We start from the raw sequence: 25,487 nt of genomic DNA, 5'->3' as shown, positions 1-25,487 counted from the left end.
GTTGACTGTCTGGTTCAAAAAACTGGAACTCCCTTCCTCAAAGCATTGGGAATGTGCCTACACACCAAGAGCTGCCACAGTTTCATTAGATGCCTCATGACGACCTCCATAAGTGCATTTGAGATGTTTAATTAATGAAGTTCTTGGCAGGAATTCCAACCTCACTTAAAGGATTTTAAAAGACTGGTTTGGCTAAATGGCTTGTTTTTGTATCTATGTTATGTGCAATTAGTTTGAGGTTCTACATTAGCCTGAAGGGCTGTAATAATCTGATAGTTGGTATTAGTTTGAAAATATATTGTCATAAATTGCTCATTTAATTATTTATCTGATTGGCTACAGTTATAGAGGGAAGCTTCATATCAAAATGTTATTGGGCATTCAAGAAGCACTTCAAATTTGGTACTTAACTGCTCAATCAGAGTAAAATGGTGTCACTGAAGCAGTGTGAGGCCTCAATGAATATAATGTTGTCTGAATGATTAAGTTAAAGGAGCTTAAAAGTTCAGGGTATCTCCAATTTAGAACCTAAATAAATTGGAGAATCTCACCTGAGGTTTGTTTATGAGAAGAGACAGCAGTTTATTCATCATACTATCTGCAGGCAGACAGAAAAACCTGTATAAAGGATGAGATTAGCGTGAAACCATCACATCATGTCAGGAAAATGCACTGAAACAATTCTTATTTACTTTGGCGCTCCTCATTAGTGGCTGTGACTCTCAAAATTGCGTAAATGTATGTCATGCATGTGTGAGGAAAAAAACCAAGGTCTCTACTTTTTTCTGTATTACTTGCTGATCTATGCATAGGCTTGATACAGATAATGATTAGATTAGATTACTTACATTGTGGAAACAGGCCCTTCAGCCCAAAAAGTCCACACTGACCCGCCGAAGCGCGACCCACCCAGACCCATTCATCTATATTTACCCCTTTCCCTAACACTACGGGCAATTTAGTATGGCCAATTCACCAAACCTGCCCATTTTTGGATTGTGGGAGGAAACCGGAGCACCCGGAGGAAACCCATGCAGACACAGGGAGCATGTGCAAACGCCACACAAAGAGTTACCTGAGGCGGGAATTGAACCCGAGTCTCTGGCGCTGTGACTCAGCAGTGCTAACCACAGTGCCACCGTGCCGCCCACAATACAGATTAGTTCTCCATTTTTGTTCAGTCAAATACCCCAAGTGATCCCTTCTATTTTATCCGAATGAAAGTAAACCTCACAGGTCTGCTCCTTTAATGGAATACTGAGTACCATTTGCCCAAAACGTCGATTCTCCTGCTCCTTGGATGCGGCCTGACCTGCTGCGCTTTTCCAGCAACACATTTTCAGCGATAGGCATCAATGCAGACAAAAAGCAAAGAGGAAAAAAGTTACTGGGTGTCTCTACATTTGAACCACTGACTATCCGCTATGCATAGCAACACTTGACTCACTTGTTATGTGTGCTGTGACAATGTCATAACAATGCTGCAAACCAATATTTCCTGCCAGGCAATGCCAGTGGATCACTGCATTATATTTGAGGTATTCTATTATGAGTTAGCTCAGCTGTAGAGTGGAGCAGGTCTTTTGCAACTTCAAAATTTGGATCTTCCTCGACAGATACAGATACAGAGAATTTTATTTAATAGACAATGTCGAGAAGAGAAATGGCCAGGTAAACAATCTGCTCTGTCTTGAACTTTATTCTGCTTAAAGAACTAACTTCATTCCATTGACGTCATCTCAATCATTCAGTTCATCAATCCCTCCCCTTTTCCAACTAAACATTCTCTTGTTTTACTTTGAAAGCATTTCAACAACTTGCCTCATCAACTCCCCATGGAAGCTAGATCCACGTTGTAACCACCCGACAAGTCTGCTCCTGATGACCTCCAAGGGATCTATTTGTAATGTTTTGCATTTATGGCGTTGAGGTTTGAATTCTTCCACATGTGGAATGGCTCTGAAGAGAGACTGCATCATTTTGGGATAAAACACGAGAATTTAGAAGGATGAGGAGAGATCTCATAGAAATGTATAAGATTCTAACAGGACTAGACAAGGAATGACGGGATGGTTATTAAGTAACTGGACTCTGATTGGTAGAGGTTTGGCCATGGAAAGTGCACCAGTTAGCAGTTACTGTCAATTAACTGCCAAACCTTGATTAACTTATTCATCAGAAATGTTGCCCCTGATTTAATCAATACATTGTCCCTAATAATGAATCAGAAAATGGCTGACACCTGAGAAACAGAGGAATTATCCTTTGCCATCAACGAGTGTGGATGTACAAAAGTATCATCTTCCCTCAGCATAATGCTCTTTATTTCTCAACAGGGCTTTCACCAATAGATTACCAACAAATACTTAGCATTACCTATATGAGTATGACACAGAATCAAAGCTAAAGAAAGAACTAGAATAAAAGCATAGCATAAGGCAAATCCCTCAGATTGGGAGAAATAGGGAAAATAAAAACAACAATGTGGAAAGAGCTGCAGAATGTGAGAAGAAGCCTGTGGATGATATGAAAGCACAGTCTAAAAGTTTAAATCAATACATTTGTTAGAAGGACTATATCTGATAGATTTGTACACATTTTAAAGTTGATACAGCAGGTAGAGAGATGCACATACTTTTTCTGTAATTGGATTTTCAACAAGTATTTAATACAATGTCACAACAGAAGTTTTGTACAGAATTACAGCATTGGGAAAAGTATTGGGAATTGTATTGAGGAAAATATCTTAGAATGGAATGAGATTGATGACTGCATGAAAATAAGTACGTATGACCGCATAATGTTTCGTATAACAGTTTATACACCATTGCTAGTGAAGATAATTAAAATCCATGGGTAGAGCCTTTCCAGCTCTTGATTGACTTATGAATACGGAATTTGTGATCTTACTTGCAAGACATCCCATGTTACTCAGAAGTTGAAGGAGCTGGCATGTAAATGTTCACTTGTACTTTCACAGTACCATATTGTTTCCAACTTATTGACTTACAAACATACTCTGAAACATATTCATAAACTGGGGACTGCCTGGAGATAGCAGGAATTTAATGCAAGAGTAAAATGAACTAAGAGCTGGACCATAGATTCTGCACACAGTGCCTGGCGTGGGAGTGATGTGCTAATATGGGAGTGAGTGTCATGGAGATTCATGAGGACTCGCCAGGGCCGAAGCATATTCAGAAGGGGAGGATGAGGTTTTCAGACTTTGTATGGAACAGAAGATGCTGCAGAGAAATTGGATGGAGGTTAATTCCAATCCTGGTGATATAGAATGAATGGAGACAAAGTCAGACATCCTTGAACAAATTGATATCAGCAATCAGGGCACTTAAAGGGGAATTGAGAAAGATGTTTGCACAGAGAGCATTTTGGAAGTCTCGAAATCTAAGCATGAAGGATGACAAAGGCAAGCATCCTAATTGTATTTTTAAATAATAATTGAATATACACTTGAAATGTCCTAAATTTCCAAGCTAAACACCAAGTGCTGACAAGTGGAAATGAGGCAGCATAGCACTTTGACAGTGGTTGAATGGTATCTTTCTATGTTGTCAATTTCTATGACTCAGAGATGATCCCTGTTCCATGTAGTCACAAATGTATTTGTATTTTACCAGAATTCAAACTGAAATAAGAAAACTATTTTTGAAATATAGTATGATTTCCTTATTTCAGCAAATGTAATGCCCATTAATCTGCTGTCACCAGATGCAGAGTTATTACTGATAGTGGAGACTGTTACTATCAGTTTTAAGAGAATGAGAAACAGGAATAGGAGTAGGCCATTTGGCACATCAAACCTCACAACCATTCATTAACAAAATGAGCAAACCAATATTTCTCACTTCCACTTTCTTCCACTTTCCCTATAACCCTTGTTTCCTGATTGATCATGAATCTCTCTATCCTAGATTGAAATATAAATAAGGACACTGCCCCCATAGTTCTCTGCAGAAAGGAGTTCCAAGCAATCACAATCCTCCTCGAGAAGAAGTTTGTCCTCATCTGAGTCTCAGATTTGCTTTGCCTTATTCTGAGACTCAGCCCTCTACTCCTAGACTCTTCCATGTGGGGAACCATCCATTTAACATTTACAGTGTTAAGTCCTTAAAAATCGGACATGTTTAATGAAATCACCTCTCGTTCTTCTGAAATCCAGTTACTAGAGTTTAGACTTTTGCCAAAAGCGATTATTCCACTGAGTCTTCTCTTCATTGGCCTCCACTGAAATGACATCTTTCCTGAACTGAGGGGAGCAAAACTGCTCACAGAAATCCTTGGAATCTCATTCCTGAAGAAGGACTTATGCCTGAAACATCGATTCTCCTGCTCCTCGGATGCTGTCTGACCTGCTGTGTTTTTCCAGCACCATATTTTTCAACTCTGGTCTCCAGCATCTGCAGTCCTCACTTTCTCACAATACTCCTTGGGCAGGGTTACTCTGTCACAAGGGCATCATTGGGAAGTATTGCATTAACAGAGGTAGAACACTGAGGAATCGCGAATTATGGGAACGTCAATGTTGAGGCAACACTAACACTGTTGTGGCATCAGTAGTAACAGATTGCTGTACTGTCCGATCTTCAGTACTGAAGGAGTGCTGCACTGTCAGTAGGTCAGTAGTGATGGATTGATGCATTGTCAGAGGGCCAGTACTGAGGGAGTGCCGCACTATCAGAAGGTCAGTGCTGAGGGAGTGTTGCACTGTCAGAGAGTCAGTGCTGAAGGAGTGCAGCACTGTCAGAGGATCAATACTGAGGGAATGTTACATTGTCAGAGGGACAGTACTGAGGGACTGCTGTACTGTAAAAGGGTCAGTATTGAGGGAGTGCTGCACTGTCAGAATGTCAGTACTGAGGGCGTGCTGCACTGTCAGAGGGTCAATGCTGAGGGAGGGCCGAAATATCAGAGGGTCAGTACTGAGGGAGTGCTTCAGAGGGTCAATGCTGAGGGAATGCTGAAAGTTCAGAGAGTCAGTACTGAGGGAATGCAGCACTGTCAGAAGTTAAGTAATGAGGGAGTGCTTCATTGTCAGAGAGGAAGTGCTGATTTTGTCTGTGATGGTAATTCAATGCCCTTTTATCCATGATATGGAGGTGCCGATTTTGGACTGGCGTGGACATTGTTAAAAATCACACAACACTAAGTTTTCATCCAACAGGTTTATTTGGAAGCACTAGCTTTTGGACTCCTGATCCTTCATTTGGTAACTTTGAAAAAGAATCAAAAGACACAGAATTTATCACAAAAGATGACAGTGTCATGCAACTGAAATGCTATATTGAACAAACCTGGACTGCTGTTTCGTCTTTCGTCTTTTGGAATGGGTTGCAGGTTTCAGTTCATTAATACGTAAATTCCAGAACTTCTTTTTAGTCGCATTCTCAAGAAAGCAAGGTTTTATATTTTAAAAAAAGGTGCATTTCAGCTCAGACAATGCATTAAAGCTGTGAGGCTAGAGTCCGTCTGTATGTATCCCAATCTTGAATCAGACGTGTGCTATTTCCAAAATAGGAATTCATAAAATATTACATGGATTGACTGCCTGCAGACTGTGCACCTTTTGAGCAAAAAAGAATGTATCTGCAAATATAATTCTGCAAATTCAAATTCACCCCATAGACTTATATATGTATGGGTGTCTATTCCGAGTGTGGGAAAAACCCTTCTGATTCACTAATGACCTTTAAATCTAAAACCATTTTGGATTTAGGAACTTGGCCATCTTTACCCATCTGGCCAACATGTGACTCTGGTCCCACAGCAATGTGATTGACTCTCAACTGCCCTCTGGGTGATGAGGAATGGGTACTAAACACTGGGCTGGCCAGTGACATCCATATTCTGTGACTGAATATTAAAAAATAATTTGCTCAGTCTATCAGCTCACTCCTGTTCTGAACCCTCATATCAACCATTTCTTTTATTTTCATTTCATGTCTAATTTTCCTCCATAACTGATGTCATTTAATAGTACAAGCAGATTCATAGATAGAACATAGAACATAGAACAATACAGCACAGAACAGGCCCTTCGGCCCACGATGTTGTGCCGCACTTCTATCCTAGATTAAGCACCCATCCATGTACTTATCCAAATGCCACTTAAAGGTCGCCAATGAATCTGACTCTACCACTCCCTCGGGCAGCGCATTCCATGCCCCCACCACTCTCTGGGTAAAGAACCCACCCCTGACATCTCCCCTATACCTTCCACCCTTCACCTTAAATTTATGTCCCCTTGTAACACTCTGTTGTACCCGGGGAAAAAGTTTCTGACTGTCTACTCTATCTATTCCTCTGATCATCTTATAAACCTCTATCAAGTCACCCCTCATCCTTCGCCATTCCAACGAGAAAAGGCCGAGAACTCTCAACCTATCCTCGTACGACCTACTCTCCATTCCAGGCAACATCCTGGTAAATCTTCTCTGCACCCTCTCCAAAGCTTCCACATCTTTCCTAAAGTGAGGCGACCAGAACTGCACACAGTACTCCAAATGTGGCCTAACCAAAGTCCTGTACAGCTGCAACATCACCTCACGACTCTTGAATTCAATCCCTCTGCTAATGAACGATAATACTCCATAGGCCTTCTTACAAACTCTATCCACCTGAGTGGCAACCTTCAAAGATCTATGTACATAGACCCCAAGATCCCTCTGTTCCTCCACCTGACCAAGAACCCTACCATTAACCCTGTATTCCGCATTCTTATTTGTTCTTCCAAAATGGACAACCTCACACTTGGCAGGGTTGAACTCCATCTGCCACTCCTCAGCCCAGCTCTGCATCATATCTAAGTCCCTCTGCAGCCGACAACAGCCCTCCTCACTGTCCACAACTCCACCTATCTTTGTATCTTTGTATCCTTGCACCTGTAGCAATAGAACTTCTTTTCCCCCAAATATTTATCTCTCTCAGGCCTCAGTTATGTTTTTAATTTCTACTCTGTCAAATTTTGGTCAAACTTTGTCTCAAATCTTCAAGTCTGCTCTTATCTTGAGTCCCAAATCCTTCCAAGTTATCAGATTTCCTTAAATTCTGGCCTCTTGTGCACACTGAAGAGCTGATTAATACCATTGCTAGTTGTTTACAGCTTGTAATTTCAGCTAACAAATTCATGAAATGAAAATTGTTTAGTTTCTTTGATTCGCTTATTCAATCTAACAAATAAGTAATACCTGACATTATAATGATTTAAAATAATTACCAGGTTCTCATTATCACTAAAGAAACTATATTGAGCAATCCCATAATGTCAATTCTCCAATGGAGGTCCCAAAGAGTAAAAATAGGAGGTTTTGCAAATATATTGCTTCAGAGTCCAATTTTCAAGGATTGTCGGCAGCATCAAGGGACCGATCACATCACAAAGAAAAATATGGAAGCATTTTTCAGCATCAAGAAAGCATACTACACAATTCTTGCTATCATTGGTGTTCCTGGTAAGTATCTGCCACTCTTGCATTTTTCGGAGAGTGAGTCAGTTCCTGGAGTGAGAAAAAGATTTCTTTATTCCTTTTTTGCTATTTCTGGAATTTTTTTCTTAGATTTGAAATCTGTAAATCAGTGATAGGGAATCATTCTGTCATTTTAGTCTTGATTAATAATTATGCTTTTTATCTGATCAGATTCAGATCAGTGACACTTTTTTTTAAGTTAAACAGCCTGAATTACATTTCCAGTTTTGTTCATTTGCTTAGAAAGACAATGAACAGGTTCATAACTCTCAATCTCATTGATTGTCTTCAACTTGTTTCCTTTAGTGGTACATTATGTACAGCTGAGTCAGTGATCAGTACAGGAGACACTCAGAGAGTCAGTATTGGAATTGGTCAGTCCCTGGAATTGTTCTCTTTGTTTTGTTTGCATTTCTTTTTTCTCAAATGAAACTGCCGCCTTCCTTTTCAGACATAATCAACAACAAAGGGTAAGCATTTTGCTGTTGATAATGCTTTCAAAGTAAATATTGATTACATCAGACATACAGCGTTACAAAAGTGGCAATTTGTTCCAAACAGACAATGTGAATATTATTTCTTCTTTCAAGGCTCCTTTCTTCCTTTCTCATCAATGCCTGCTGTTATGGCCACCTACTCTATTCTCCCTCACGTACTTGTCTAGATTCCCCTTAATTATTTGTCAGCTACAAATTTAGAAACTGTGTTCTTGATTCCAGTATCAAAACCATTAGAGTCATAGAGTTGTACAGCACAGAATCCGACCTTTGGATCTGACTCGTCCATGCTGACCAGCTATCCTAAATTAATCTAATCCCATTTGCTAGTATTTTGACAATGTCCCTGTAAATCTTTCCTATTCAACTATCCATCCGGATGCCTTTTAGCTGTTGTAAGTTTACTCACCTCCACACTTCCTCTGTCAGCTCATTCCATATATGCACCAGCCTCTGCATGATACAGTTGTCTCTTAGGTCCCTTTTATAACTGATCCCTCTGAAATTAAACCTCCACTCTTTAGTTTTTGGATACACTACCTGATCATTAATGTATGTATATTGTGAAAAACAAAAGACATACATTAATGTACATTGTGAAAAACAATGATTCCATCCTGATCTGCCATTTGCCCCATGACTCCACATTCCCTCATTTTACTCATTCATCCACTCTTGTGCACAATACTAAAGATGATTAAATAACCCAGATAAGTCATATCTTCTGTTACCTCTGTCACTGTTTTAACAAAATGTTTTGGTCAGACAAGCAACAGAATGCTGTGTTGGGAGAGTCCTTATGGATATTTAAAGATAAGATGTCTTTATCAGTATGAGAGTTAAGAGTTACGGGAAATGATAGAAAAATTGACATGAGAAATGTCAGATCAGCCATGATCCTATTGAATGGTGGAGCAGGTTTGAGGGACGAAACAGCCTACTCCTATTCCTATCCTTATGGTATTATCATTTTATTAAGATGAAGGATAATATAGTACAGGAGTAAACTTTTTTGGGAACATTCATACAAATTGTAAAAACATCTATAGATATGTGAATAGAAAAACAAGATTAAGTGATGACAAATGGAAGCCCCTGACAGCCAAAAGCAGAAGTTATAATTGGTAATGAAGAGATGGCAGACCAATTAAGTACATACTTTGATTCTGCCTTTATGAAGAATACTCAAATAAACTTCCAAAAATGTTATGGAGCACAGCACCTAATGAGAAGAACGCACTGAAGAAAGTCAGTTTTAGTAGGGAAATGTTGTGAGGGTAATTGATGGGATTAAAGAACAATGAATCTCCAGACCCTGTTGATATACATCAAAGAACGCTTAAGGAAGTGGTCACAGAAATGTTCAATGCATTGGTGGTCATCTTTCAAAGTTCTATTGACTCTGGAATAGTTCCGATGGATTCGAGGTTAACCAAGGTTCAAGGTTAATGTATACCATCTAGTTTTTAAAAATATATAGAGAGAAAACACAGGGAATTAGTCAGTCTTACATTAGAGTAGGGAAAATTTCAAGTTCCTTTTAAAAATGCAACAGTCAATTGTTGTAGGTAAATGACCACAAGTTGACTTTAATTCAGTTACTTAGTAGGAAATATTACTGACATTGAATGACTTCAAGAAGAAGTTACGTATATTTCTTAGGATGGAAGTGATCAAAAGAAAGGGGAGAAAGCACAAGCAAGATACTGAGTTGGATGATCAGTCATGACCATATTGAATGACGTTGTAGGCTCTAAGGGCTGAATGACCTACTTCTGCTCCCTCTACAGATAAGTTGGGCTCTCCCTTTTGAAAGCCATTTTATTAATTGTAATACTTCCTATTTTTAGATAATCTTCATTTCATTCCTTATGAATTCCATTATTTTCCGATCATCAAAATTAGGCTCGCTGGTCTGTAATTCTCTAAGCATATTTATTCCTCTTTCTTAAGTACAGGAATTATTTTATCTCGTCTTAGTCCTCTATGCAATATCTTGTTAAGTATGTGAATCATTATAACTGCTACATCTTGTCTAGATTTTTTTTCAACTGTAACCTGTGAAAACCACAGTCTTTATTTCCTCATTTAGTTTGTTTATTTTATTCCAATATATCCTCTTTTTATTTATAATACCCTTATCTCATGGCTCGTCTTGTTATTCATTAATATGATCATATATCTTTAGGTCTCCTCGTACCGTCCAAGGTCAAAGGATCCTTTAGTATGTCTGCCAGCTCTCTATCTTGAACTGTCTATCCAGCATTAAACCTATTTCTGCTATAGTGCTACATTTGTATATCTATTTATAGATTTTTTGTTTTATAGTATTTGTTTAAAAATTTGAATTCACAGATCCTCTTTTTTTCTAACTTGATTAATTGATTTAAATCTCTAATTTTCCCCTTTGTATGATCTCTTACCATGCACTCTAGAATAATTAGCTTCATGTTTCTCTTGACTAACCCTCAATTGTCCTACTGCATTCCCAGGACGTCCAAACACAGAGTTTTGGATTAGCCACATAATCCACTTTCTAAGGGTCTGATCTTGGGTTGCTGCTGGAGTAATTTCCTGTTACTCATCTCGGGTATCTTTGTCTGGAATTTGTAATGAAATGAAGAAAACACTGGCTGACAGGATTAATCCTGTAGCTCAGGCAAACTCATTTTTTTTAACCTTTTTCAAAAGTTAATATTGTCATCATATTTTGGAGTGCAGCTGTTTGTCTGCCTTTTCCCCAATTCTAAACGGTGATGTTGTGATGATGCTGCTACTTTAACAAGGTTACGTTGTCCTTTTTTTTTCCATCAATATTTAGTCTTTCCCCTTCCCAATCTATTATTCTACATATAAAATGTCTGACTTCCCAGGTCAACATAGATAATGATTTATCAGTAATATTCAGTTTGTTTTTTTTGCCTGTCTTGTAGTTAATTTATTAGCAATTTTGATTCTATCACGAAGAAAGTGTGGACTCTCTACCTGCACCACTCATTATCTGATAGCCATGGCAACAGCGGATCTACTAGTTGTTATCACTGCATTTGTACTATGGAGAATGAAATCATATTATTTCCCAGGATCATTCCTCAACATCACCCCTGTGTGTAATATTAACTTTGTCGTGATTTATGCATCCTCAGAATGTTCAGTCTGGCTTACTGTCACTTTCTCCTTTGATCGATTTGTGGCCATTTGTTGCCAGAAGCTGAAAACAAAATATTGCAGTGGAAAAATTGCAGTGCTGGTTCAGACAACTATCTGCATTCTTCTCTGCTTGAAAGATATTTCCTTCTACTTCACCATTGAACATAGAGCAATAATTGACAATATTCCCTGGTTCTGCAGTTTAAAGCCAAGCTTCTTCACTGATCCTGCATGGGTGGCATTTAACTGGTTTGATAAGGTCATAACTCCATTAATCCCATATGCTTTAATTCTGTTGTTCAACACTCTGACAGTCAGATACATATTAGTGACCAGTGAAGTCCGGAAGGCACTGAGGGATCAGAGCAAAGGACAGAATTGCCATGACCCAGAGATGGAGAATAGAAGGAAGTCTATGGTGCTACTCTTCAGCATATCTGGCAGCTTCATACTCCTGTGGCTTTTATATGTTATAGATTTCTTGTATTTTGTCATTACCGGAATTAGTCCTGAATATTACAATAATTCGATGCATATCTTTGCAGATGTTGCAGATATGCTGCTCAGTTTAAATTGTTGCTCAAATGCATTTATTTATGGGGTGACTCAGTCCAAGTTCAGGGAACAATTGAAGAGCATGGTGAAACATACAGTCAAATTTAAAATTAAATAATTAACAAGCAAAACAATGGAGAACAACTTGGAGATGAGTTGCTAATGTTTCCTTGGTATGAATGAGATACTTCTCCAGATTTCAAATAACTGAAGAACATGCTGAATTATAGATTTTTCTTGCAAACATCCTCAGCTATACATGCGTTTTAATCTCAATTGATGTTGTTATGGGACAAGTCAGATCTCAGACTGAAAACTGGCTTGATAGATCAAATCTTGTTTTGCTTTTGTTTGAATGAGGTGGTCTCTGAAACATAAAAAAACCATTGTTGAAAATTCACATTTGTTCTGACACTTTTTGGGAAAGTACACTTATTGCCAAGATCCACTCTGATTTAAGCAATGTACACACAGCTCCAAATTTGCCTTCCTGATGGACTCAGATCATGGCCATCTATCTATGCTCAACAGGACTACTGACTTTAAGAAATAAATGAGTTCTCAAAAAAAGTAAATAAAACTATGAACTGTAGACACATACCTTCACCTGATAAAACTGTAACTGCCTTCAAAAACATGCACATATCTAAAAAAAAGACAATGCAAATTACAGCAAGCATTATGGTTCAGGGAAAATACGCTAGGAAAGTGCAATTCAATAACCACCAGCCATGCTTCTTGATGAGGTGCTATTCTGGATCCTCAAAATCCTTTGTTCTCCAAGTTCCTTCCTTCCAAATTCTTTCCATTCTTTGCCAAAGACATGGATGACTTACACACTGATTGTTCAGTTTCACAGTCACTCATTACAGGCAACAGTAAACAGTAAAAATGTCAGGAAATAATAACTGTTTCCAGGCCTCATTTACTTTGCTGCAGATAGAAACTGATCTTGTTCCTTCAAGTCTGCACCTTCTTTTAGTTTCCTTTTTACCCATAAGTACTGTCACGTGCAACTGAGCAACTTTCCACCACCAAGTTCACCACAATATTTTCTTTTGGCTGAAAGAAAATACAGACTATTTCAGCATATTTCTGATTAGTGATGATAACCAGTGTTTGGAGAATTAAGAAGTGAGTTGTCTGCTTTAGAATTTGTAGCCTCTAACCTACTCTTTAGGTGTCAGTATTTGTATGGCTTCTCCACTTCATTTTCTGTTCACTAGAAATACCCAGAATATTGGAGAACTCATTGATAGTAGAATCATTGATGGTTAAAGGGAGATGGTTACATTTTCTCTTCATGAATATGGTCATTCCTGGCTTGACTACTTCTTGTCACTCATGCCTGGATATGGTCCAGTTTTACTGCCTGTTGGATAGAACTACTTCAATTGTGAATGGTGCTAAACATCCGCTTGATAGAGGACTGGTCATTCATGAATCAACTTAAGGCATTTGGTTTTAGGACATTACTCTGAGAAGCTCCTGTAGCAATGTGGTCAGACTGAGATATTTGAAGTCAAATAAAAGCAACCATTGTTCTAGGTTGATGGACACTCCATATCATTGACTTCATTTTTTTTCCCTTGTTGCCACACTCAGTCAAATGTTATTTTGGTGTCAAGAGCAGTTACTCTTAACTCATTTCGAGTTCAGTTCTATTTCATTTGGCTTTTTAGCTCTCAATTCTGAAGAAGGGCCATATTTGACTCTTACTGCTATAGGTGTAGAGTTTCTCCAGCATTTTCAGTATTAATTTCAGATCTTCCACATCCAGAGTGTTTTGTATTTTAACATAAGAATATTGCATTTTTTTCTTATTCAATCATGAAATGTGGAGAGCTCTGGCTAGGCCAGCATTTATTACCAATTCCTCATTGCATAGAGGCTGTTGAGAGGAAACTACATTGCTGTGCATCTGGAGTCACATGTAGGCCACACCAAGTAAGGATGGCAGGTTTCCTTCCCTAAATAACATTAGTGAACCAGATATCTTTCTGACAATCGACAATGGTTTCATGGTTGCCAGTAGAGCCTTACTTCCAGATTGCAACTATAGAGTTGTAATCTTGCACGGTTAGAGATCCTTTCCACCAACTCATGCATGCCGACAAGGTATACTAAATTCGCCTAATCCCATTTGCTAACATTTAGCACACATTCACCTAAACCCTTCCAATTCGTGTACCCATTCAGATGAATTTTAAATATAGCCTCCATCACTTCCTTTGGCAGCTCATTCCATACATGCATTTATCCTCTGCTTGAGTAAGTTGCCACTTAGGACTTTTATGTCTTTCCCTGTCTTACCTGAAACTTAAGCCCTTTAAGTTTGGACCCCTCTACCCTGGGAAAAAGACCTTGGTTATTCATTCTATCCATGCTTCCTCAAGAATTTATAAACTCCTATAGCTCCCTCAGCCTCCCACACTCCAGAGAAAATAGCCCCACCCTATTCAGACTCTCCCTGTAGTTCCAACCCTCCAATTCTACCAACATCCTTGTAAATATTTTCTGAAGCCTTTCAAGCTCAACAGCATGAGGAGACAATGGCCTTGTGCTTTAATTGCTGGTCTGTTAATCCAGTGACCTCGGTAATCTTCAGGGGATCTGGGTTTGAATCCCGCCACAGAGAGCGGAATTAAGAGTCTCATGATGACACTGAATCCATCGCAAAAAATCCATCTTAATGACTCATGTTCTCTAGGAAGGAACCTGCAATCCTTACCTGGTCTGGCCTGCATGTGACTCAAGACCAATAGAAACTCTTACTTGTGCTCTGAGCAATTTAGGATGGACAATAAATACTGACCTAGTCAGCGATCATCTCATGAATGAATTTTTTTATTAAAAATTCCTTTAACCTGGGGAACCAGAATTGAACATAATATTCTAACAGTGGTTTAAACAATGTCCTATATAGCTATATCATCCTAATTTCTATATTCAATGCACTGATCAATAAAGGCAAGGGAACCGATCACTTTTGTCAATGTACTGTCTACCTGCGACTCTACTTTCAAGGAACTATTAACCTGCACTCCAAAGTCTCTTTGGTTGGCAACACTCCCACTGATATTACTATTAAGTGTGCATGTCCTGCCCTGGTTTGCTATCCCAAAACCTCACATTCCTTGACCCATCTGATCAGGCTTTCATTGTACTCTGAGATAACTTCCTTCACTGCCCACTACACCACTAATATTCACACACAAATCATTTATGTAAATTACAAAAAAGCTTTATTGAATTCAAATTCTACCATGACAGGATTTGCAGCACCTCATGTCCCCAGAACATTAGTTGAGTTTCTGGATTAATAACTAGTGATAATACCATCAGGCCATGGCCTTTCCCTCCATATTTTCTTGGAGATCTTAAAGTTCAGAAGCTCACAGTACTTCATTTTTAAGCAGTTATTCTCAACTTCTTGCGACACCTCTAGAAATTTGTGCACACAAACTTCTTCCTCTTCCTGTCTGAACTCGAAAATGGGATTAGTTACATTGCCTCAGTTATCCGCTTGCCCAGCGTGGCCGACTTCTCCACAGAAATAATTGAAATATCAAAAATAGGAACCACTGCTCGAGGTGCTGGACAAGAACCTCTGAGGTAACATGTTGTCAGCTTTCTTCGTTCCAGGTCTTAACCTTGAATGGTGGTTTGGAATGGTATCAGGATATCGTGCTACAGTTAGAACTTTCTTTTGTGTGAAGACTAATACAAAGTACTTACATAATATTGTCTAATCCACACCCGTGTGATAAGTTATGTTCTTAACTTTCCTCTGCTCTGCACCTAACACAATTTCCTGTAAACATTTCTGCTACCTCCTCAAAGATTATTAGGGTCCTTTTTCAAGCACGAACTTGCTTTTTGAAATCTCTGCATTAATTGTTATTAATGCTTCTTGCTAATTTGAACCTAAAAAGAATCAAAACCTTCCTAGAAGGTGTGTGGATTTTGACCCGATAATGTTGCAGAGACAGCATGCTTACGAAGAAGCTCTGTTACTGAGAGAGAGAAAAAAGCATGGGAAGACAAACTTACGAGGGAGAAACAAAAGTGCAAGCCAAATGTCCATTGCACAGGGTATTTTTGTTAAAAAGCTTGAAAATGCAACATTGACTTTATTAAAGAGAGCTAATTTAAGGACTGCAAACTCCTTCAATTTCATGACATCTGATTCACGTGTTTCAGTCTCGTGAAATGACTTTCAGGACAGCTCTAAATTAGTTTACATGAGCTGCAATTTGAATACTTGATTCTTACTCTGGAATTATAATGTTTGTTTGCAGACTCCCTTGGAGTAGTGAGGAAGGACAAATACTTGTGCACTTTAACCCAAGAAACAAGCTTCTCGCCAACTTGATGATTAAAGATTCAGTAGCAATATCTGTGGGTGACGTCTTCACTCGCCATCAATCAATCAATGGCCAAATAATAGCCTTAGCCAAGAGCTCAGTTAACTGTCTTCCCAGCAGCTAAGAGTTGTGGCTGGTCTCCCAGATGGAGAACGAGGTCAACATGCTTGCTAGGTTTAAGTGCAGTGTCAGGGTCCCCATTTTGGGTCCAATATGGCAAGGACTAGAGGGAAAGGGCCAGAAGATGCTTGCTGAAGGTCACCAGCTATTGCTTCTGAACTCTACCTTCCCATCCCCTGAAGTCCCTCAAGCTGGTCTCCAGCAGTCAGAGTGGCAAGAATTCTCATTGATATGGGTTCAGAATTTATCACCCTGCTAAATCATGGCCATATTGCACTTTTTAATAAGAAAAATCCTGTATGCATTCTGCCCTCAGTAAAGTAGCCGAGGTGCAGGTGTGGTGTGGTGTGGTGTGGGGGGTTTGTTGGGAAACATAGAATCCCTTGAGTGCAGAAGTAGGCCATTCAGCCCTTTGATTCCACACCAACCCTCTGAAGAGCAGCTCACCCAGGCCCACCCCTCTATCCTATCCTAACCCACCTAGCCTGCACATCCCTAGCTACTATGGGGCAATTTAGCATAGCCCATCCACCTATCTTTGGACTGTGGGAGGAAACTGGAGCACCCAGAGGAAACCCGTGCACACAGGGAGAATGTGAAAACTCCACACAGTCGCCCGAGGTTGGAATCGAACCTGCCTCTGTGAGGCAGCAGTGCAAACCAAACACAGTTTGAGGCCTTTATTGACAAAACATTATAGAGACAGCGTCGATTTTGGAAGCTCTCAAGTGATGAAAAATGAAAAAAGTATCTGTCAGGAATGGAAGATGAAGCAGACAGCCCTCTGAGAACAAAAAAAAATAAAAATCAAACACAAAGAATGCTGGAGAAACTCAGCAGATCAGGCAACATCGATGAAAGAGAAACACAGATAATGTCTCGAGTCAGGCATGACTATACTGCCAAACAGAAGAATTCATTGTTCTGAAGAAGAGTCAGACTGGGCTTGAAATGTGAACTCTGTTCACTCTCTCCACAGATGCTGCCGGATCTGAGTTTCTCCAGTGTTCCCTCTGTTTGCTTCAGATTTCCAACATCCGCAGTACTTTGCTTTTATTCAAAAAGATAAGATCGTCAGTAGAATCTCAGAGGCCTGGACAGAATGATTGAGTCTTGAATTCCACTCAGGAGTACAGTACACCACTATTTCCCTGTTTTAGAGCCAGACAGAGCTTTGCAGTCACAACCTGAACATCGGGAACAGCTGAAGTCAAGAGATTCCGAGACAACAATTATACCAGGGAAGGGAGATGAGCTTGTGATGCAGACTATACGAGCTTAATAAGTAGGATCAGCAGTAGGCCATTCACCCTCTCCAGCCTGCTCTGCCACTCAGTCGGATCATGGTTGAACTGCCATTCCTCGTGAGCCCTTTCCTCTTCCCTTTCAGCTGCGATTCCATCTGAATGGATCCATCTTATCCTTAAATGTACACAGGGACTCTGCTTGCACAGTTCTCTGTGGAAGGAATTTCAAAGCCTCAGAGAGCAGATTTTCCTCCTCATCTTAGTCTTAAACTTGTGGCCCATTATCCACAGGTGCTGCCGTCTGGTCCTCTGCTGCAGTTGGACAGTTTATTTAATTTTTTTGGTTTCTTTGTTTTTCTAATTAACATTATTGTCCACAGAGCCCAGGGATGGGCAGACTGGGTGGGTTTTTTGGATGAGATTAGATTACTTACAGTGTGGGAACAGGCCCTTCAGCCCAACAAGTCCATACCGACCCGCCGATACGCAACACACCCAGACCCATTCCCCTACATTTGTCCCTTCACCTAACACTATGGGCAATTTACCTAACCTGCACATTTTTTTTTGGACTGTGGGAGGAAACCGGAGCACCCGGAGGAAACCCCCGCAGACACGGGGAGAATGTGCAAACTCCACACCAAGAGTCGCATGAAGCGGGAACTGAACCCGGGTTTCTGATGCTGTGAGGCAGCAGTGCTAACCACTGTGCCACCATGCTGCCCCAGTTGGATAGTTTATATCACAGTAAGGCAATTACTGGGTTCAAACAGTCTTGACAAGAATTGTTATGAACACGAGTAAAGGTAAAGGTTAACTAAGTACTGAAAGTGCAAAGATCTGAGGTCCAAGGCTATCCCATTGGTGAATGGTCTGTGAAGGGGGTCAAACATGTACACATCACCATCACTGACAGGGTAGTGCCACTTGCACAGTCACTGGTGGGAGAGTGGTCACCAGTTGGAGGTGAGGTTACTTTCCAGGAATAGAAGTCACATTTTGATTATACAGCTCAGGCATTAGCAGGTCAGATTTCAGTGAACAAAATCAGGAATCAGGAATCAGATTTTCAAAATGCGCCAGAATTTGAGAGTGAGCAGGTGTCAATCCTATCTTAATCTCTTCTCCCCTCCAGATGCTGATCTTGGGAAATGTTGTCTGTAGATTCCCAGTCAGATATGGTAGACCGCTGGGGAAAAGAAAGAAATTATAGTTACAGACTCAGGGAATAAACAGCAGACCTCAGACCTCACCAAGTGCAATCGAAATCTGGGATGGACAATCGACGCCACATGGCTGATTAAAAAAAATTAAATCAGAATAAAATTCACTGGGAACAAGCCAGCTGGCCAACATATATAATATCTGCAAAATCCACAGGGCAGGAACACCAGGAAGCCACTTAGCCCCTGAATATATTGTCACTGTGGAGGACTTGTGGCCAAACTGCACATTTACTGACTTTCCCCTGATCTCCTCCTTTTGGAGATTTGCAGCTTTCTCATCAAACTCATTAACAGAAAATTTAACACCAATTACCTATTAGGCAATAGCATTTCAACCATTTTTCAATGTGGAAGAGTTTCTTAATGACACACCCGATGTGTCTGGCTTTAACTTTTACAACATGCCTCTGAAACTCCACAATCAACAGAAAGTTTTCCTCCATCAAATTGGCTACTTCCTTTAATATCTCAAAAAGCATCAACCAAATCAGCCCTTAACCTGCCAAATTTCAGAGAACACTTCAGGTTTGTTTAATCTCTCATCATAACTAAACTCTCAAAGTCCAGGTTTCACTCTGGTCCATCTACACTGCACTCCCTCCAAGATCACGGTTCATATGTGAAATGAAGCATCAGAGGAAGTGGTGGATGAGGGTACAGTTACAACATTTAAAAGACATTTGGACAGGTACATTAATAGGAAAGGGATTAGCAGGATATGGGCCAAACATAAGCAAATGGGAATAGCTTGGTTTGGGAAAATTGATCTGCACAGACAAGTTGTCTCTGTTTCCGTGTTGCATGACTCCGCACGCTCTGATCTTCTGAACTGCGGTGATTTCCCCATCAGATCCAGACCCCATCTACCACACAGCATTCCGCAAACACCCAAAAATTCAGAATCCCAGGAGACCAATGCTAAACTCGCGAATAACTATGTTGAGAAAGCTCGCAATATTGAATCCCTTAAGGAAGTCGAGCAGCTGACAGAAGGCCATATCCACGATGTCATATTTCCAGATATTTCTATAACCAAACCTCACCTGTCTCAGAAATCTCAGGTGCGTACCAGGCAACCCCATCTGTTGAAGGGCAGTCTGAAAGCTCAGTTTTGACCTGTATGAGCTGATCTTCAGGCATCACACAGGGAGGGAGAGACTGAGCTTAGAGTCCACCGTCCAGAATGTACAGTTAATACTTGCTCCAGTATCCCAGTGAGAATGATCTGCTCCTAACATTGTTTAAAACTATTTGTACCTTAGGAACTGGCAGTGGAACTGGCTGAGGATATCCCATCATCAGAAGCTGTTAATGGAAAGAGAGGCATTAAAATCTGTTCAATATCACACCAAGTACACAAGACATACAGGGTAAACAGGGAGAGGGATACAGACAGGGCAAAGGATGAGGATAAAATAGAGTGGGCAAGAAAGTCACAGAGGCACACATACATACAAACACAAAGACACAGAGTCAGATACACACACACACACACTCACACTCACATGGCCACAATGCAAATAGTGAACCATACAAAGAGAGTCAATGAGAGACATAGTGATAGAGATACACCAACAGAGGGAGCAACCAGTTGGTCAGTATATCAGTCACACAATGGACAGAGGATCCAGAGGATAATTTAACTTACTGTGTGTATGGATGTAGTCACTCTTCCTTCTCACTGTGAAAAAAGGAGCATTCACTGATTGACAATATACTGACAGAAAAATTAAGGCAGAAAACTGAGTAGGACTCCCAGTCAAACGAAAAGTTTTGACCCTTTTCTCATCATATCAGTCCCACATAAATACTGCCCCCACTCCTTCTCTCTCCCACCACGCCCTCTTACTCCCACTGCCCCCTCCCATCTCCTTGGCTCCCTCTCACTCCTCCTGCTTACCCTAATGCTCTTTGCTCCCTCTCACTCCCACATACCCTAATTGGCACATTCCCCACCAAATCCTCACTCTGACTCACTCCAACTCCATTCTGTAACACTTCACTCCAAATCTGAAACCAAGCTCCTTGTTCCCACACTCACCTGACCTTCTCACTCCCACACTCACCCAAAGTTCTTACCTCAACTGCCCCGTCTTTGCCTCCCACCCTTCTGAGCGAACTGAGAACCTCTCCCAAACTGAAACCCATTTCTGACTGTAGCATCTTCTGCCTCAAAGGTAAGGCCCTCAACCTACAGCCTAATGCCCTCACACACACTCAGTACCCCCTCCATTGACCTGCGACCCTCCACCAGGACCTGAGGAGCATGTGGACACCCTAAGCCTCTGCTATCCATCATCTCCCACCCACCCAAAACCACCGCCAAAGCCCAATATGCAGCATTGACTAAATAGCAGGACTGCCTTGGAGTCTCTGGGAGATGAGGACCATACAACCAACATCCAACTGTCTCTTGTTTCTGTTGCATCACCATAATCATATCAGATCATAGAGAATGCTCTCTCATTACAGGGAAGTGCCTAGTGGTGATTTAACCTGAAGGCCACCAGACCTTAGGCGAGGTAAAAGTTGAGAAAGAGAGTCCTTTATGGTAACCTCGAACCAGGGATGGGAATGGAAACCACGCTGTTGGCATCACACTTCTCTGCAATGAACAATCCAGCCAATTGAGCTGAACCAATTTCCAATTGTCTATAATGCCGAAGGAAGTGGAGAGGGCCATTAGTATCAAAGATTGGCTTCATCGGTCACTTCCTTTACACATTTATTTTTAATCAGGTGTTAAAATATCGAAAATAGTAGGGAAAAATGGAGGGGTGGGAGGTTTTTGACAGAAGGTCAAGCATTATTGTAGGAAAGGATTATGAGAGATAAGATTTATAATCATCTAGCAAGCAACAATTTGATTTCAGATAGTCAACATGGTTTCATCAAGGGCAGGTCATGTCTCAAAAACCTCATTGAATTTTTTGAGAAGGTGACCAAGCATGTAGATGAGGTAGGGCAGATGACGTGGTATATTTGGACTTCAGTAAAACCTTTGATAAGGTTCCACATGGTAGGCCGATCGAGAAAATGCAGAGGCATGGAATTGAGGGTGATTTAGCAGTTTGGATTAGAAACTGGCTTTCTGGAAGAAGGCAGCGAATGGTGGTTGATGGAAAACATTCAGTCTGGCGTCCAGTTACTAGTTGTGTGCCACAAGGATCTGCTTTGGGACCACTGCTGTTTGTCATTTTTACAAATGACTGAGACGCAGACATAAGTGGATGGATTAGTAAATTTGCAGATGACACCAAAGTCGGTGGAGTAGTGGACAGTTTGGAAGAATGTTACAGGTTGCAGGGGGACTTGGATAAACTGCAGAATTGGGCTGAGAGGTGGCAAATGGAGTTCAGTGCAGCTAAATGTGAGGTGATGCACTTTGGGAAGAATAACAGGATGGCAGAGTACATGGTCAATGAAAAGATTCTTGGTAGTGTGGATGTGCAGAGGGATCTTGGAGCCCATGTCATAGATCCCTGAAAGTTACCACCCAGGTGGATAGTGCTGTTAAGAAGGCATACAGTGTGTTAGGTTTCATTGGTAGAGAGATTGAGTTCCGGAACCGCAATATCATGCTGCAAGTATACAAAATGCTAGTGCGGCCACACTTGGGATATTGTGTACACTTCTAGTTGCCCCATTACAGGAAGGATGTGGAAGAATTGGAAAAGGTGCAGAGGAGATTTACCAGGATGTTGCCTGGTCTGGAGGGAAGGTCTTATGAGGAAAAGCTGAGAGACTTGGGTCTGTTCTCATTGGAAAGAAGGTGGCTAAGGGGGGATTTGATAGAAACATACAAGATGATCGGAGGATTAGATAGGGTAGACAGTGAAAGTTTTTTTCCAAGGACGATGATGCTTCCAGCTTGTAGGAGAGGGCACAACTACAAATTGAGGGGTGATAGATTTAAGACAGATATCAGAGGCAGGTTCTTTATGCAGAGAGTGGTAAGGGCGTGGAATGCCCTACCTGCAAATGTAGTTAACTCAGCCACATGAGGGAGATTTAAACAATCCTTAGATAAGCACACGGATGACTTTGGGATAGTGTAGGGGGACTAGCTGAGAATAGTTCACAGGTCAGCTCAACATCAAGAGCCGAAGGGCTTGTTCTGTGCTGTATTGTTCTATGTTCTATGTTCTCTTATCCAATTGGGTATGATGTCTCCATGCATTCTGATTGGTGTGGGAAGGCAGGGAGTCGACTGCGTTGATGGACTGGCCAAAACATTGGCTGGAGCGTGGCTCAGTCATGCGATGAGGCCTCAAGAATTGGTAAGCACACTCCACACTTAAGACCTCTCCACAGACAGCAAGATCCACTCTCCCACCCTGAGCACCTACAAAGCCTTCGCTGACTGACTCTGGGACCCTTCAATGCCTCTAACCATTGATGAGGTGCTACAGTCACCTCCCTGGACTCAGGACCCCACAGACCGAGCCAATCCCCCACCACCAAGTTTCCTGAGGACAACGTTCTCCCCGAACAGCTCCACAAACACCATGAGCCCTTTACTTCCATGGCCCTGGGCTCACCCCACATACCCATAGGTCCTCCATTGGGGAGCTGCATGGAATCTTACCTTTCTTGCAAAAGATGGTGAAAGCCCCTAAAAGGATGATCATGAAGACTCCAAGTGAAACCATAACAGCAACAAGAACATGGGAGTCTGACTCTGGCACTGTAAGACAGTAAGGAGAGACAAAATGTGTGTGTGCTTTCAGAGACAGCGAGAAAGAGAAAATGTGAGATTACACAGGCCATTCAGCGCACTTATTCCATTCTGGTGACAATGCTCCACTCAAACCTCCTCCCATTTGAACCCATGTCAATTTATGGTAGAATCCCTACAATGCTGAAAGAGGTCATTTGGCCTATTGAGTCTGCACCGACCTTCCAAAAAGCAATTCACCCAGACACAAATTCCCATCATTAATCACCCTAACCTGCGTATCCTTTGACTGTGAGAAACAGGAGAACATGCAAACTCCATGCAGATGGTTGTCCAAGACTGGAATCAGAAACGGGTCCCTGACGCTGTGAGGCAGCTGTGCTAACTACTAAGCCACCGTACCACCATCATCCGAATCATATTGTCATAGCCATCCATTTTTTTCTGCCTCGTATTGTTGCCAAGTTTCTCCTTTAACCCATCTGTGCAATCCACTTCAACCACTCAGTCTAGTTGTGACTTCACTTTCCTGTTTGCTTACCGAACTTTCTCTTGAATTTCCTCTGGACTGTGTGGGTGACAATGTTTTATTGGTGCTCTGTGCCCACCCAACAGGAAACATTCACAATATATTTATGCTACTGAAATATTTCATTATTTTAATGACCTCTGCTACCAATTCCTTCTCTTGCTCCTTTGAGGGAGGAGATCCAATCCTGCCCCAATACTTAGACACACACAATTCTGTTACCATCTCGATATATCTCTTCTGCACCCCTCTCCAGTGTCTCTATATTTTTGCTTTTTAATTACACAGAGACCAGATCTTCACACAGGATTCTAAATGCAGTCTCACCAAGGTTCCAGGCAGGTTTATTATAACAATGCAACATTTAATTTTATTCCTCTCAGAGTGATAAGCTCTGGGTGGATGAAAATAAGAGAGATATCATGAGAGATGCAGGAGACATCGGGAGGTTGCACAGATTAAAATTAGAAGCCTGGGATGCACAGCCGAGCTCAAAAGAGGGGCTTTGGGTTGGTTTGGGAAATCAGATAGTGGTGGCTAATGAGCTTTCAATGGCCAGGAAGGAGGGGAACTGACAAACCGCAGGCACAAACGATGAAAGAACGTGCACAATATCAGAAAGATCAAAGAGGCTTCACATGAATTGTGAATAAAAGTCTTTAGCTATTATGACATGCTATGTTCATACTTTTACAACCAACATCCTCAACCCTGCTGCTCTCGCAAAGCCTTGCAATAACTGACAGATGTAGCAAGCTGACATGAAAAACACCCAGGCAGACACAGATGCAGACACACACAGACATGGACACACAAGGCATGAACACACAGACACACACAAACACAAACACAAACACACAGGCACACAGAGATGATACAAACACAGACACGAACACAGAAACACACAGACATGCATATGAAAACACAAGCACATGGATACGAACGTATGAGCACACGCACGTGAAGACACACACCTCCCCAACTCTACTACACATTGCTCACTCACACTCAAACTCCCACGTCATAAAAACCAACCTCCCCTCTACCAAACCTGCCATAGAGCCTGAAAACCTTTGTCCCCTTTAGCTCCATGTCAGACATAATCCTCAGGACTCAGGCCTGAGAGTGTCACCTCCACCAGATCCAAACCCGAATGTCTCCGTCAGTGTGGACTGGCCATGAATTCCATTTCTATTTCCCCACCACCCTCACCCACCCTGAGCATGGCCCACTCACTGACAGACCTCCACTTGTTCATGGCCTACATTGTCACTAGCAACAAGGCAGTGATTAGACAATTTCGATCCAGATTTTCCTTTGGGAAGATTGCTCGTTCTGCAGTGTCGATTTGAGTTTTGCACAGGGGACCATGCACCATAGTACTGAAGATGTGACCCAGATAACTGAAGATTTGCTAGGCATTTCCTGTACTCCTGGAACCCTCTGAAGATCTCCAGAGAAATTGGAACCTTCAGAGAGTTTTGCTGCAGCTAACTCACAGGGACTCAGTGGAAATGTTAGACTGTTAATTGTCCACAGTGTCCAGTGATGTGTAGGTTAGGTGAGTTGACCATGGGAATTGCAGGGTTTCAGGGATAATGTAGGGTGAGCGGGACAGTGTGGGATGCTCTTCG

General features: G+C 41.2%; 1 protein-coding gene across 2 annotated transcripts in view; it reads right to left on the bottom strand.

The window, feature by feature from the left end:
- Nucleotides 1–14,914: 14,914 nt before the first annotated feature.
- The window catches only part of LOC140455413 (major histocompatibility complex class I-related gene protein-like), a 29,075-nt gene continuing 18,502 nt past the window's right edge, over nt 14,915–25,487 (bottom strand). Inside the window, exons 5-8 of one of the 2 annotated variants that reach the window (XM_072550257.1) lie at nt 23,235–23,333; nt 20,295–20,327; nt 19,904–19,951; nt 14,915–17,631 (exon numbers count right to left, since the gene is read on the bottom strand). In XM_072550257.1, the coding sequence (XP_072406358.1) occupies nt 19,905–19,951; nt 20,295–20,327; nt 23,235–23,333 (179 nt within the window). In that variant the 3' untranslated portion in view covers nt 14,915–17,631; nt 19,904. Of the gene's footprint in view, nt 18,610–19,903; nt 19,952–20,294; nt 20,328–23,234; nt 23,334–25,487 lie in introns of both variants that reach the window. The other variant, XM_072550255.1, reaches the window with a different exon arrangement.

Source organism: Chiloscyllium punctatum, chromosome 30 (genome assembly GCF_047496795.1).
Source record: "Chiloscyllium punctatum isolate Juve2018m chromosome 30, sChiPun1.3, whole genome shotgun sequence".
NCBI classification, from domain to species: domain Eukaryota; kingdom Metazoa; phylum Chordata; class Chondrichthyes; order Orectolobiformes; family Hemiscylliidae; genus Chiloscyllium; species Chiloscyllium punctatum.
Note: the sequence above shows the minus strand (reverse complement) of the source record. Positions and strands in the feature narration are given on the sequence as shown.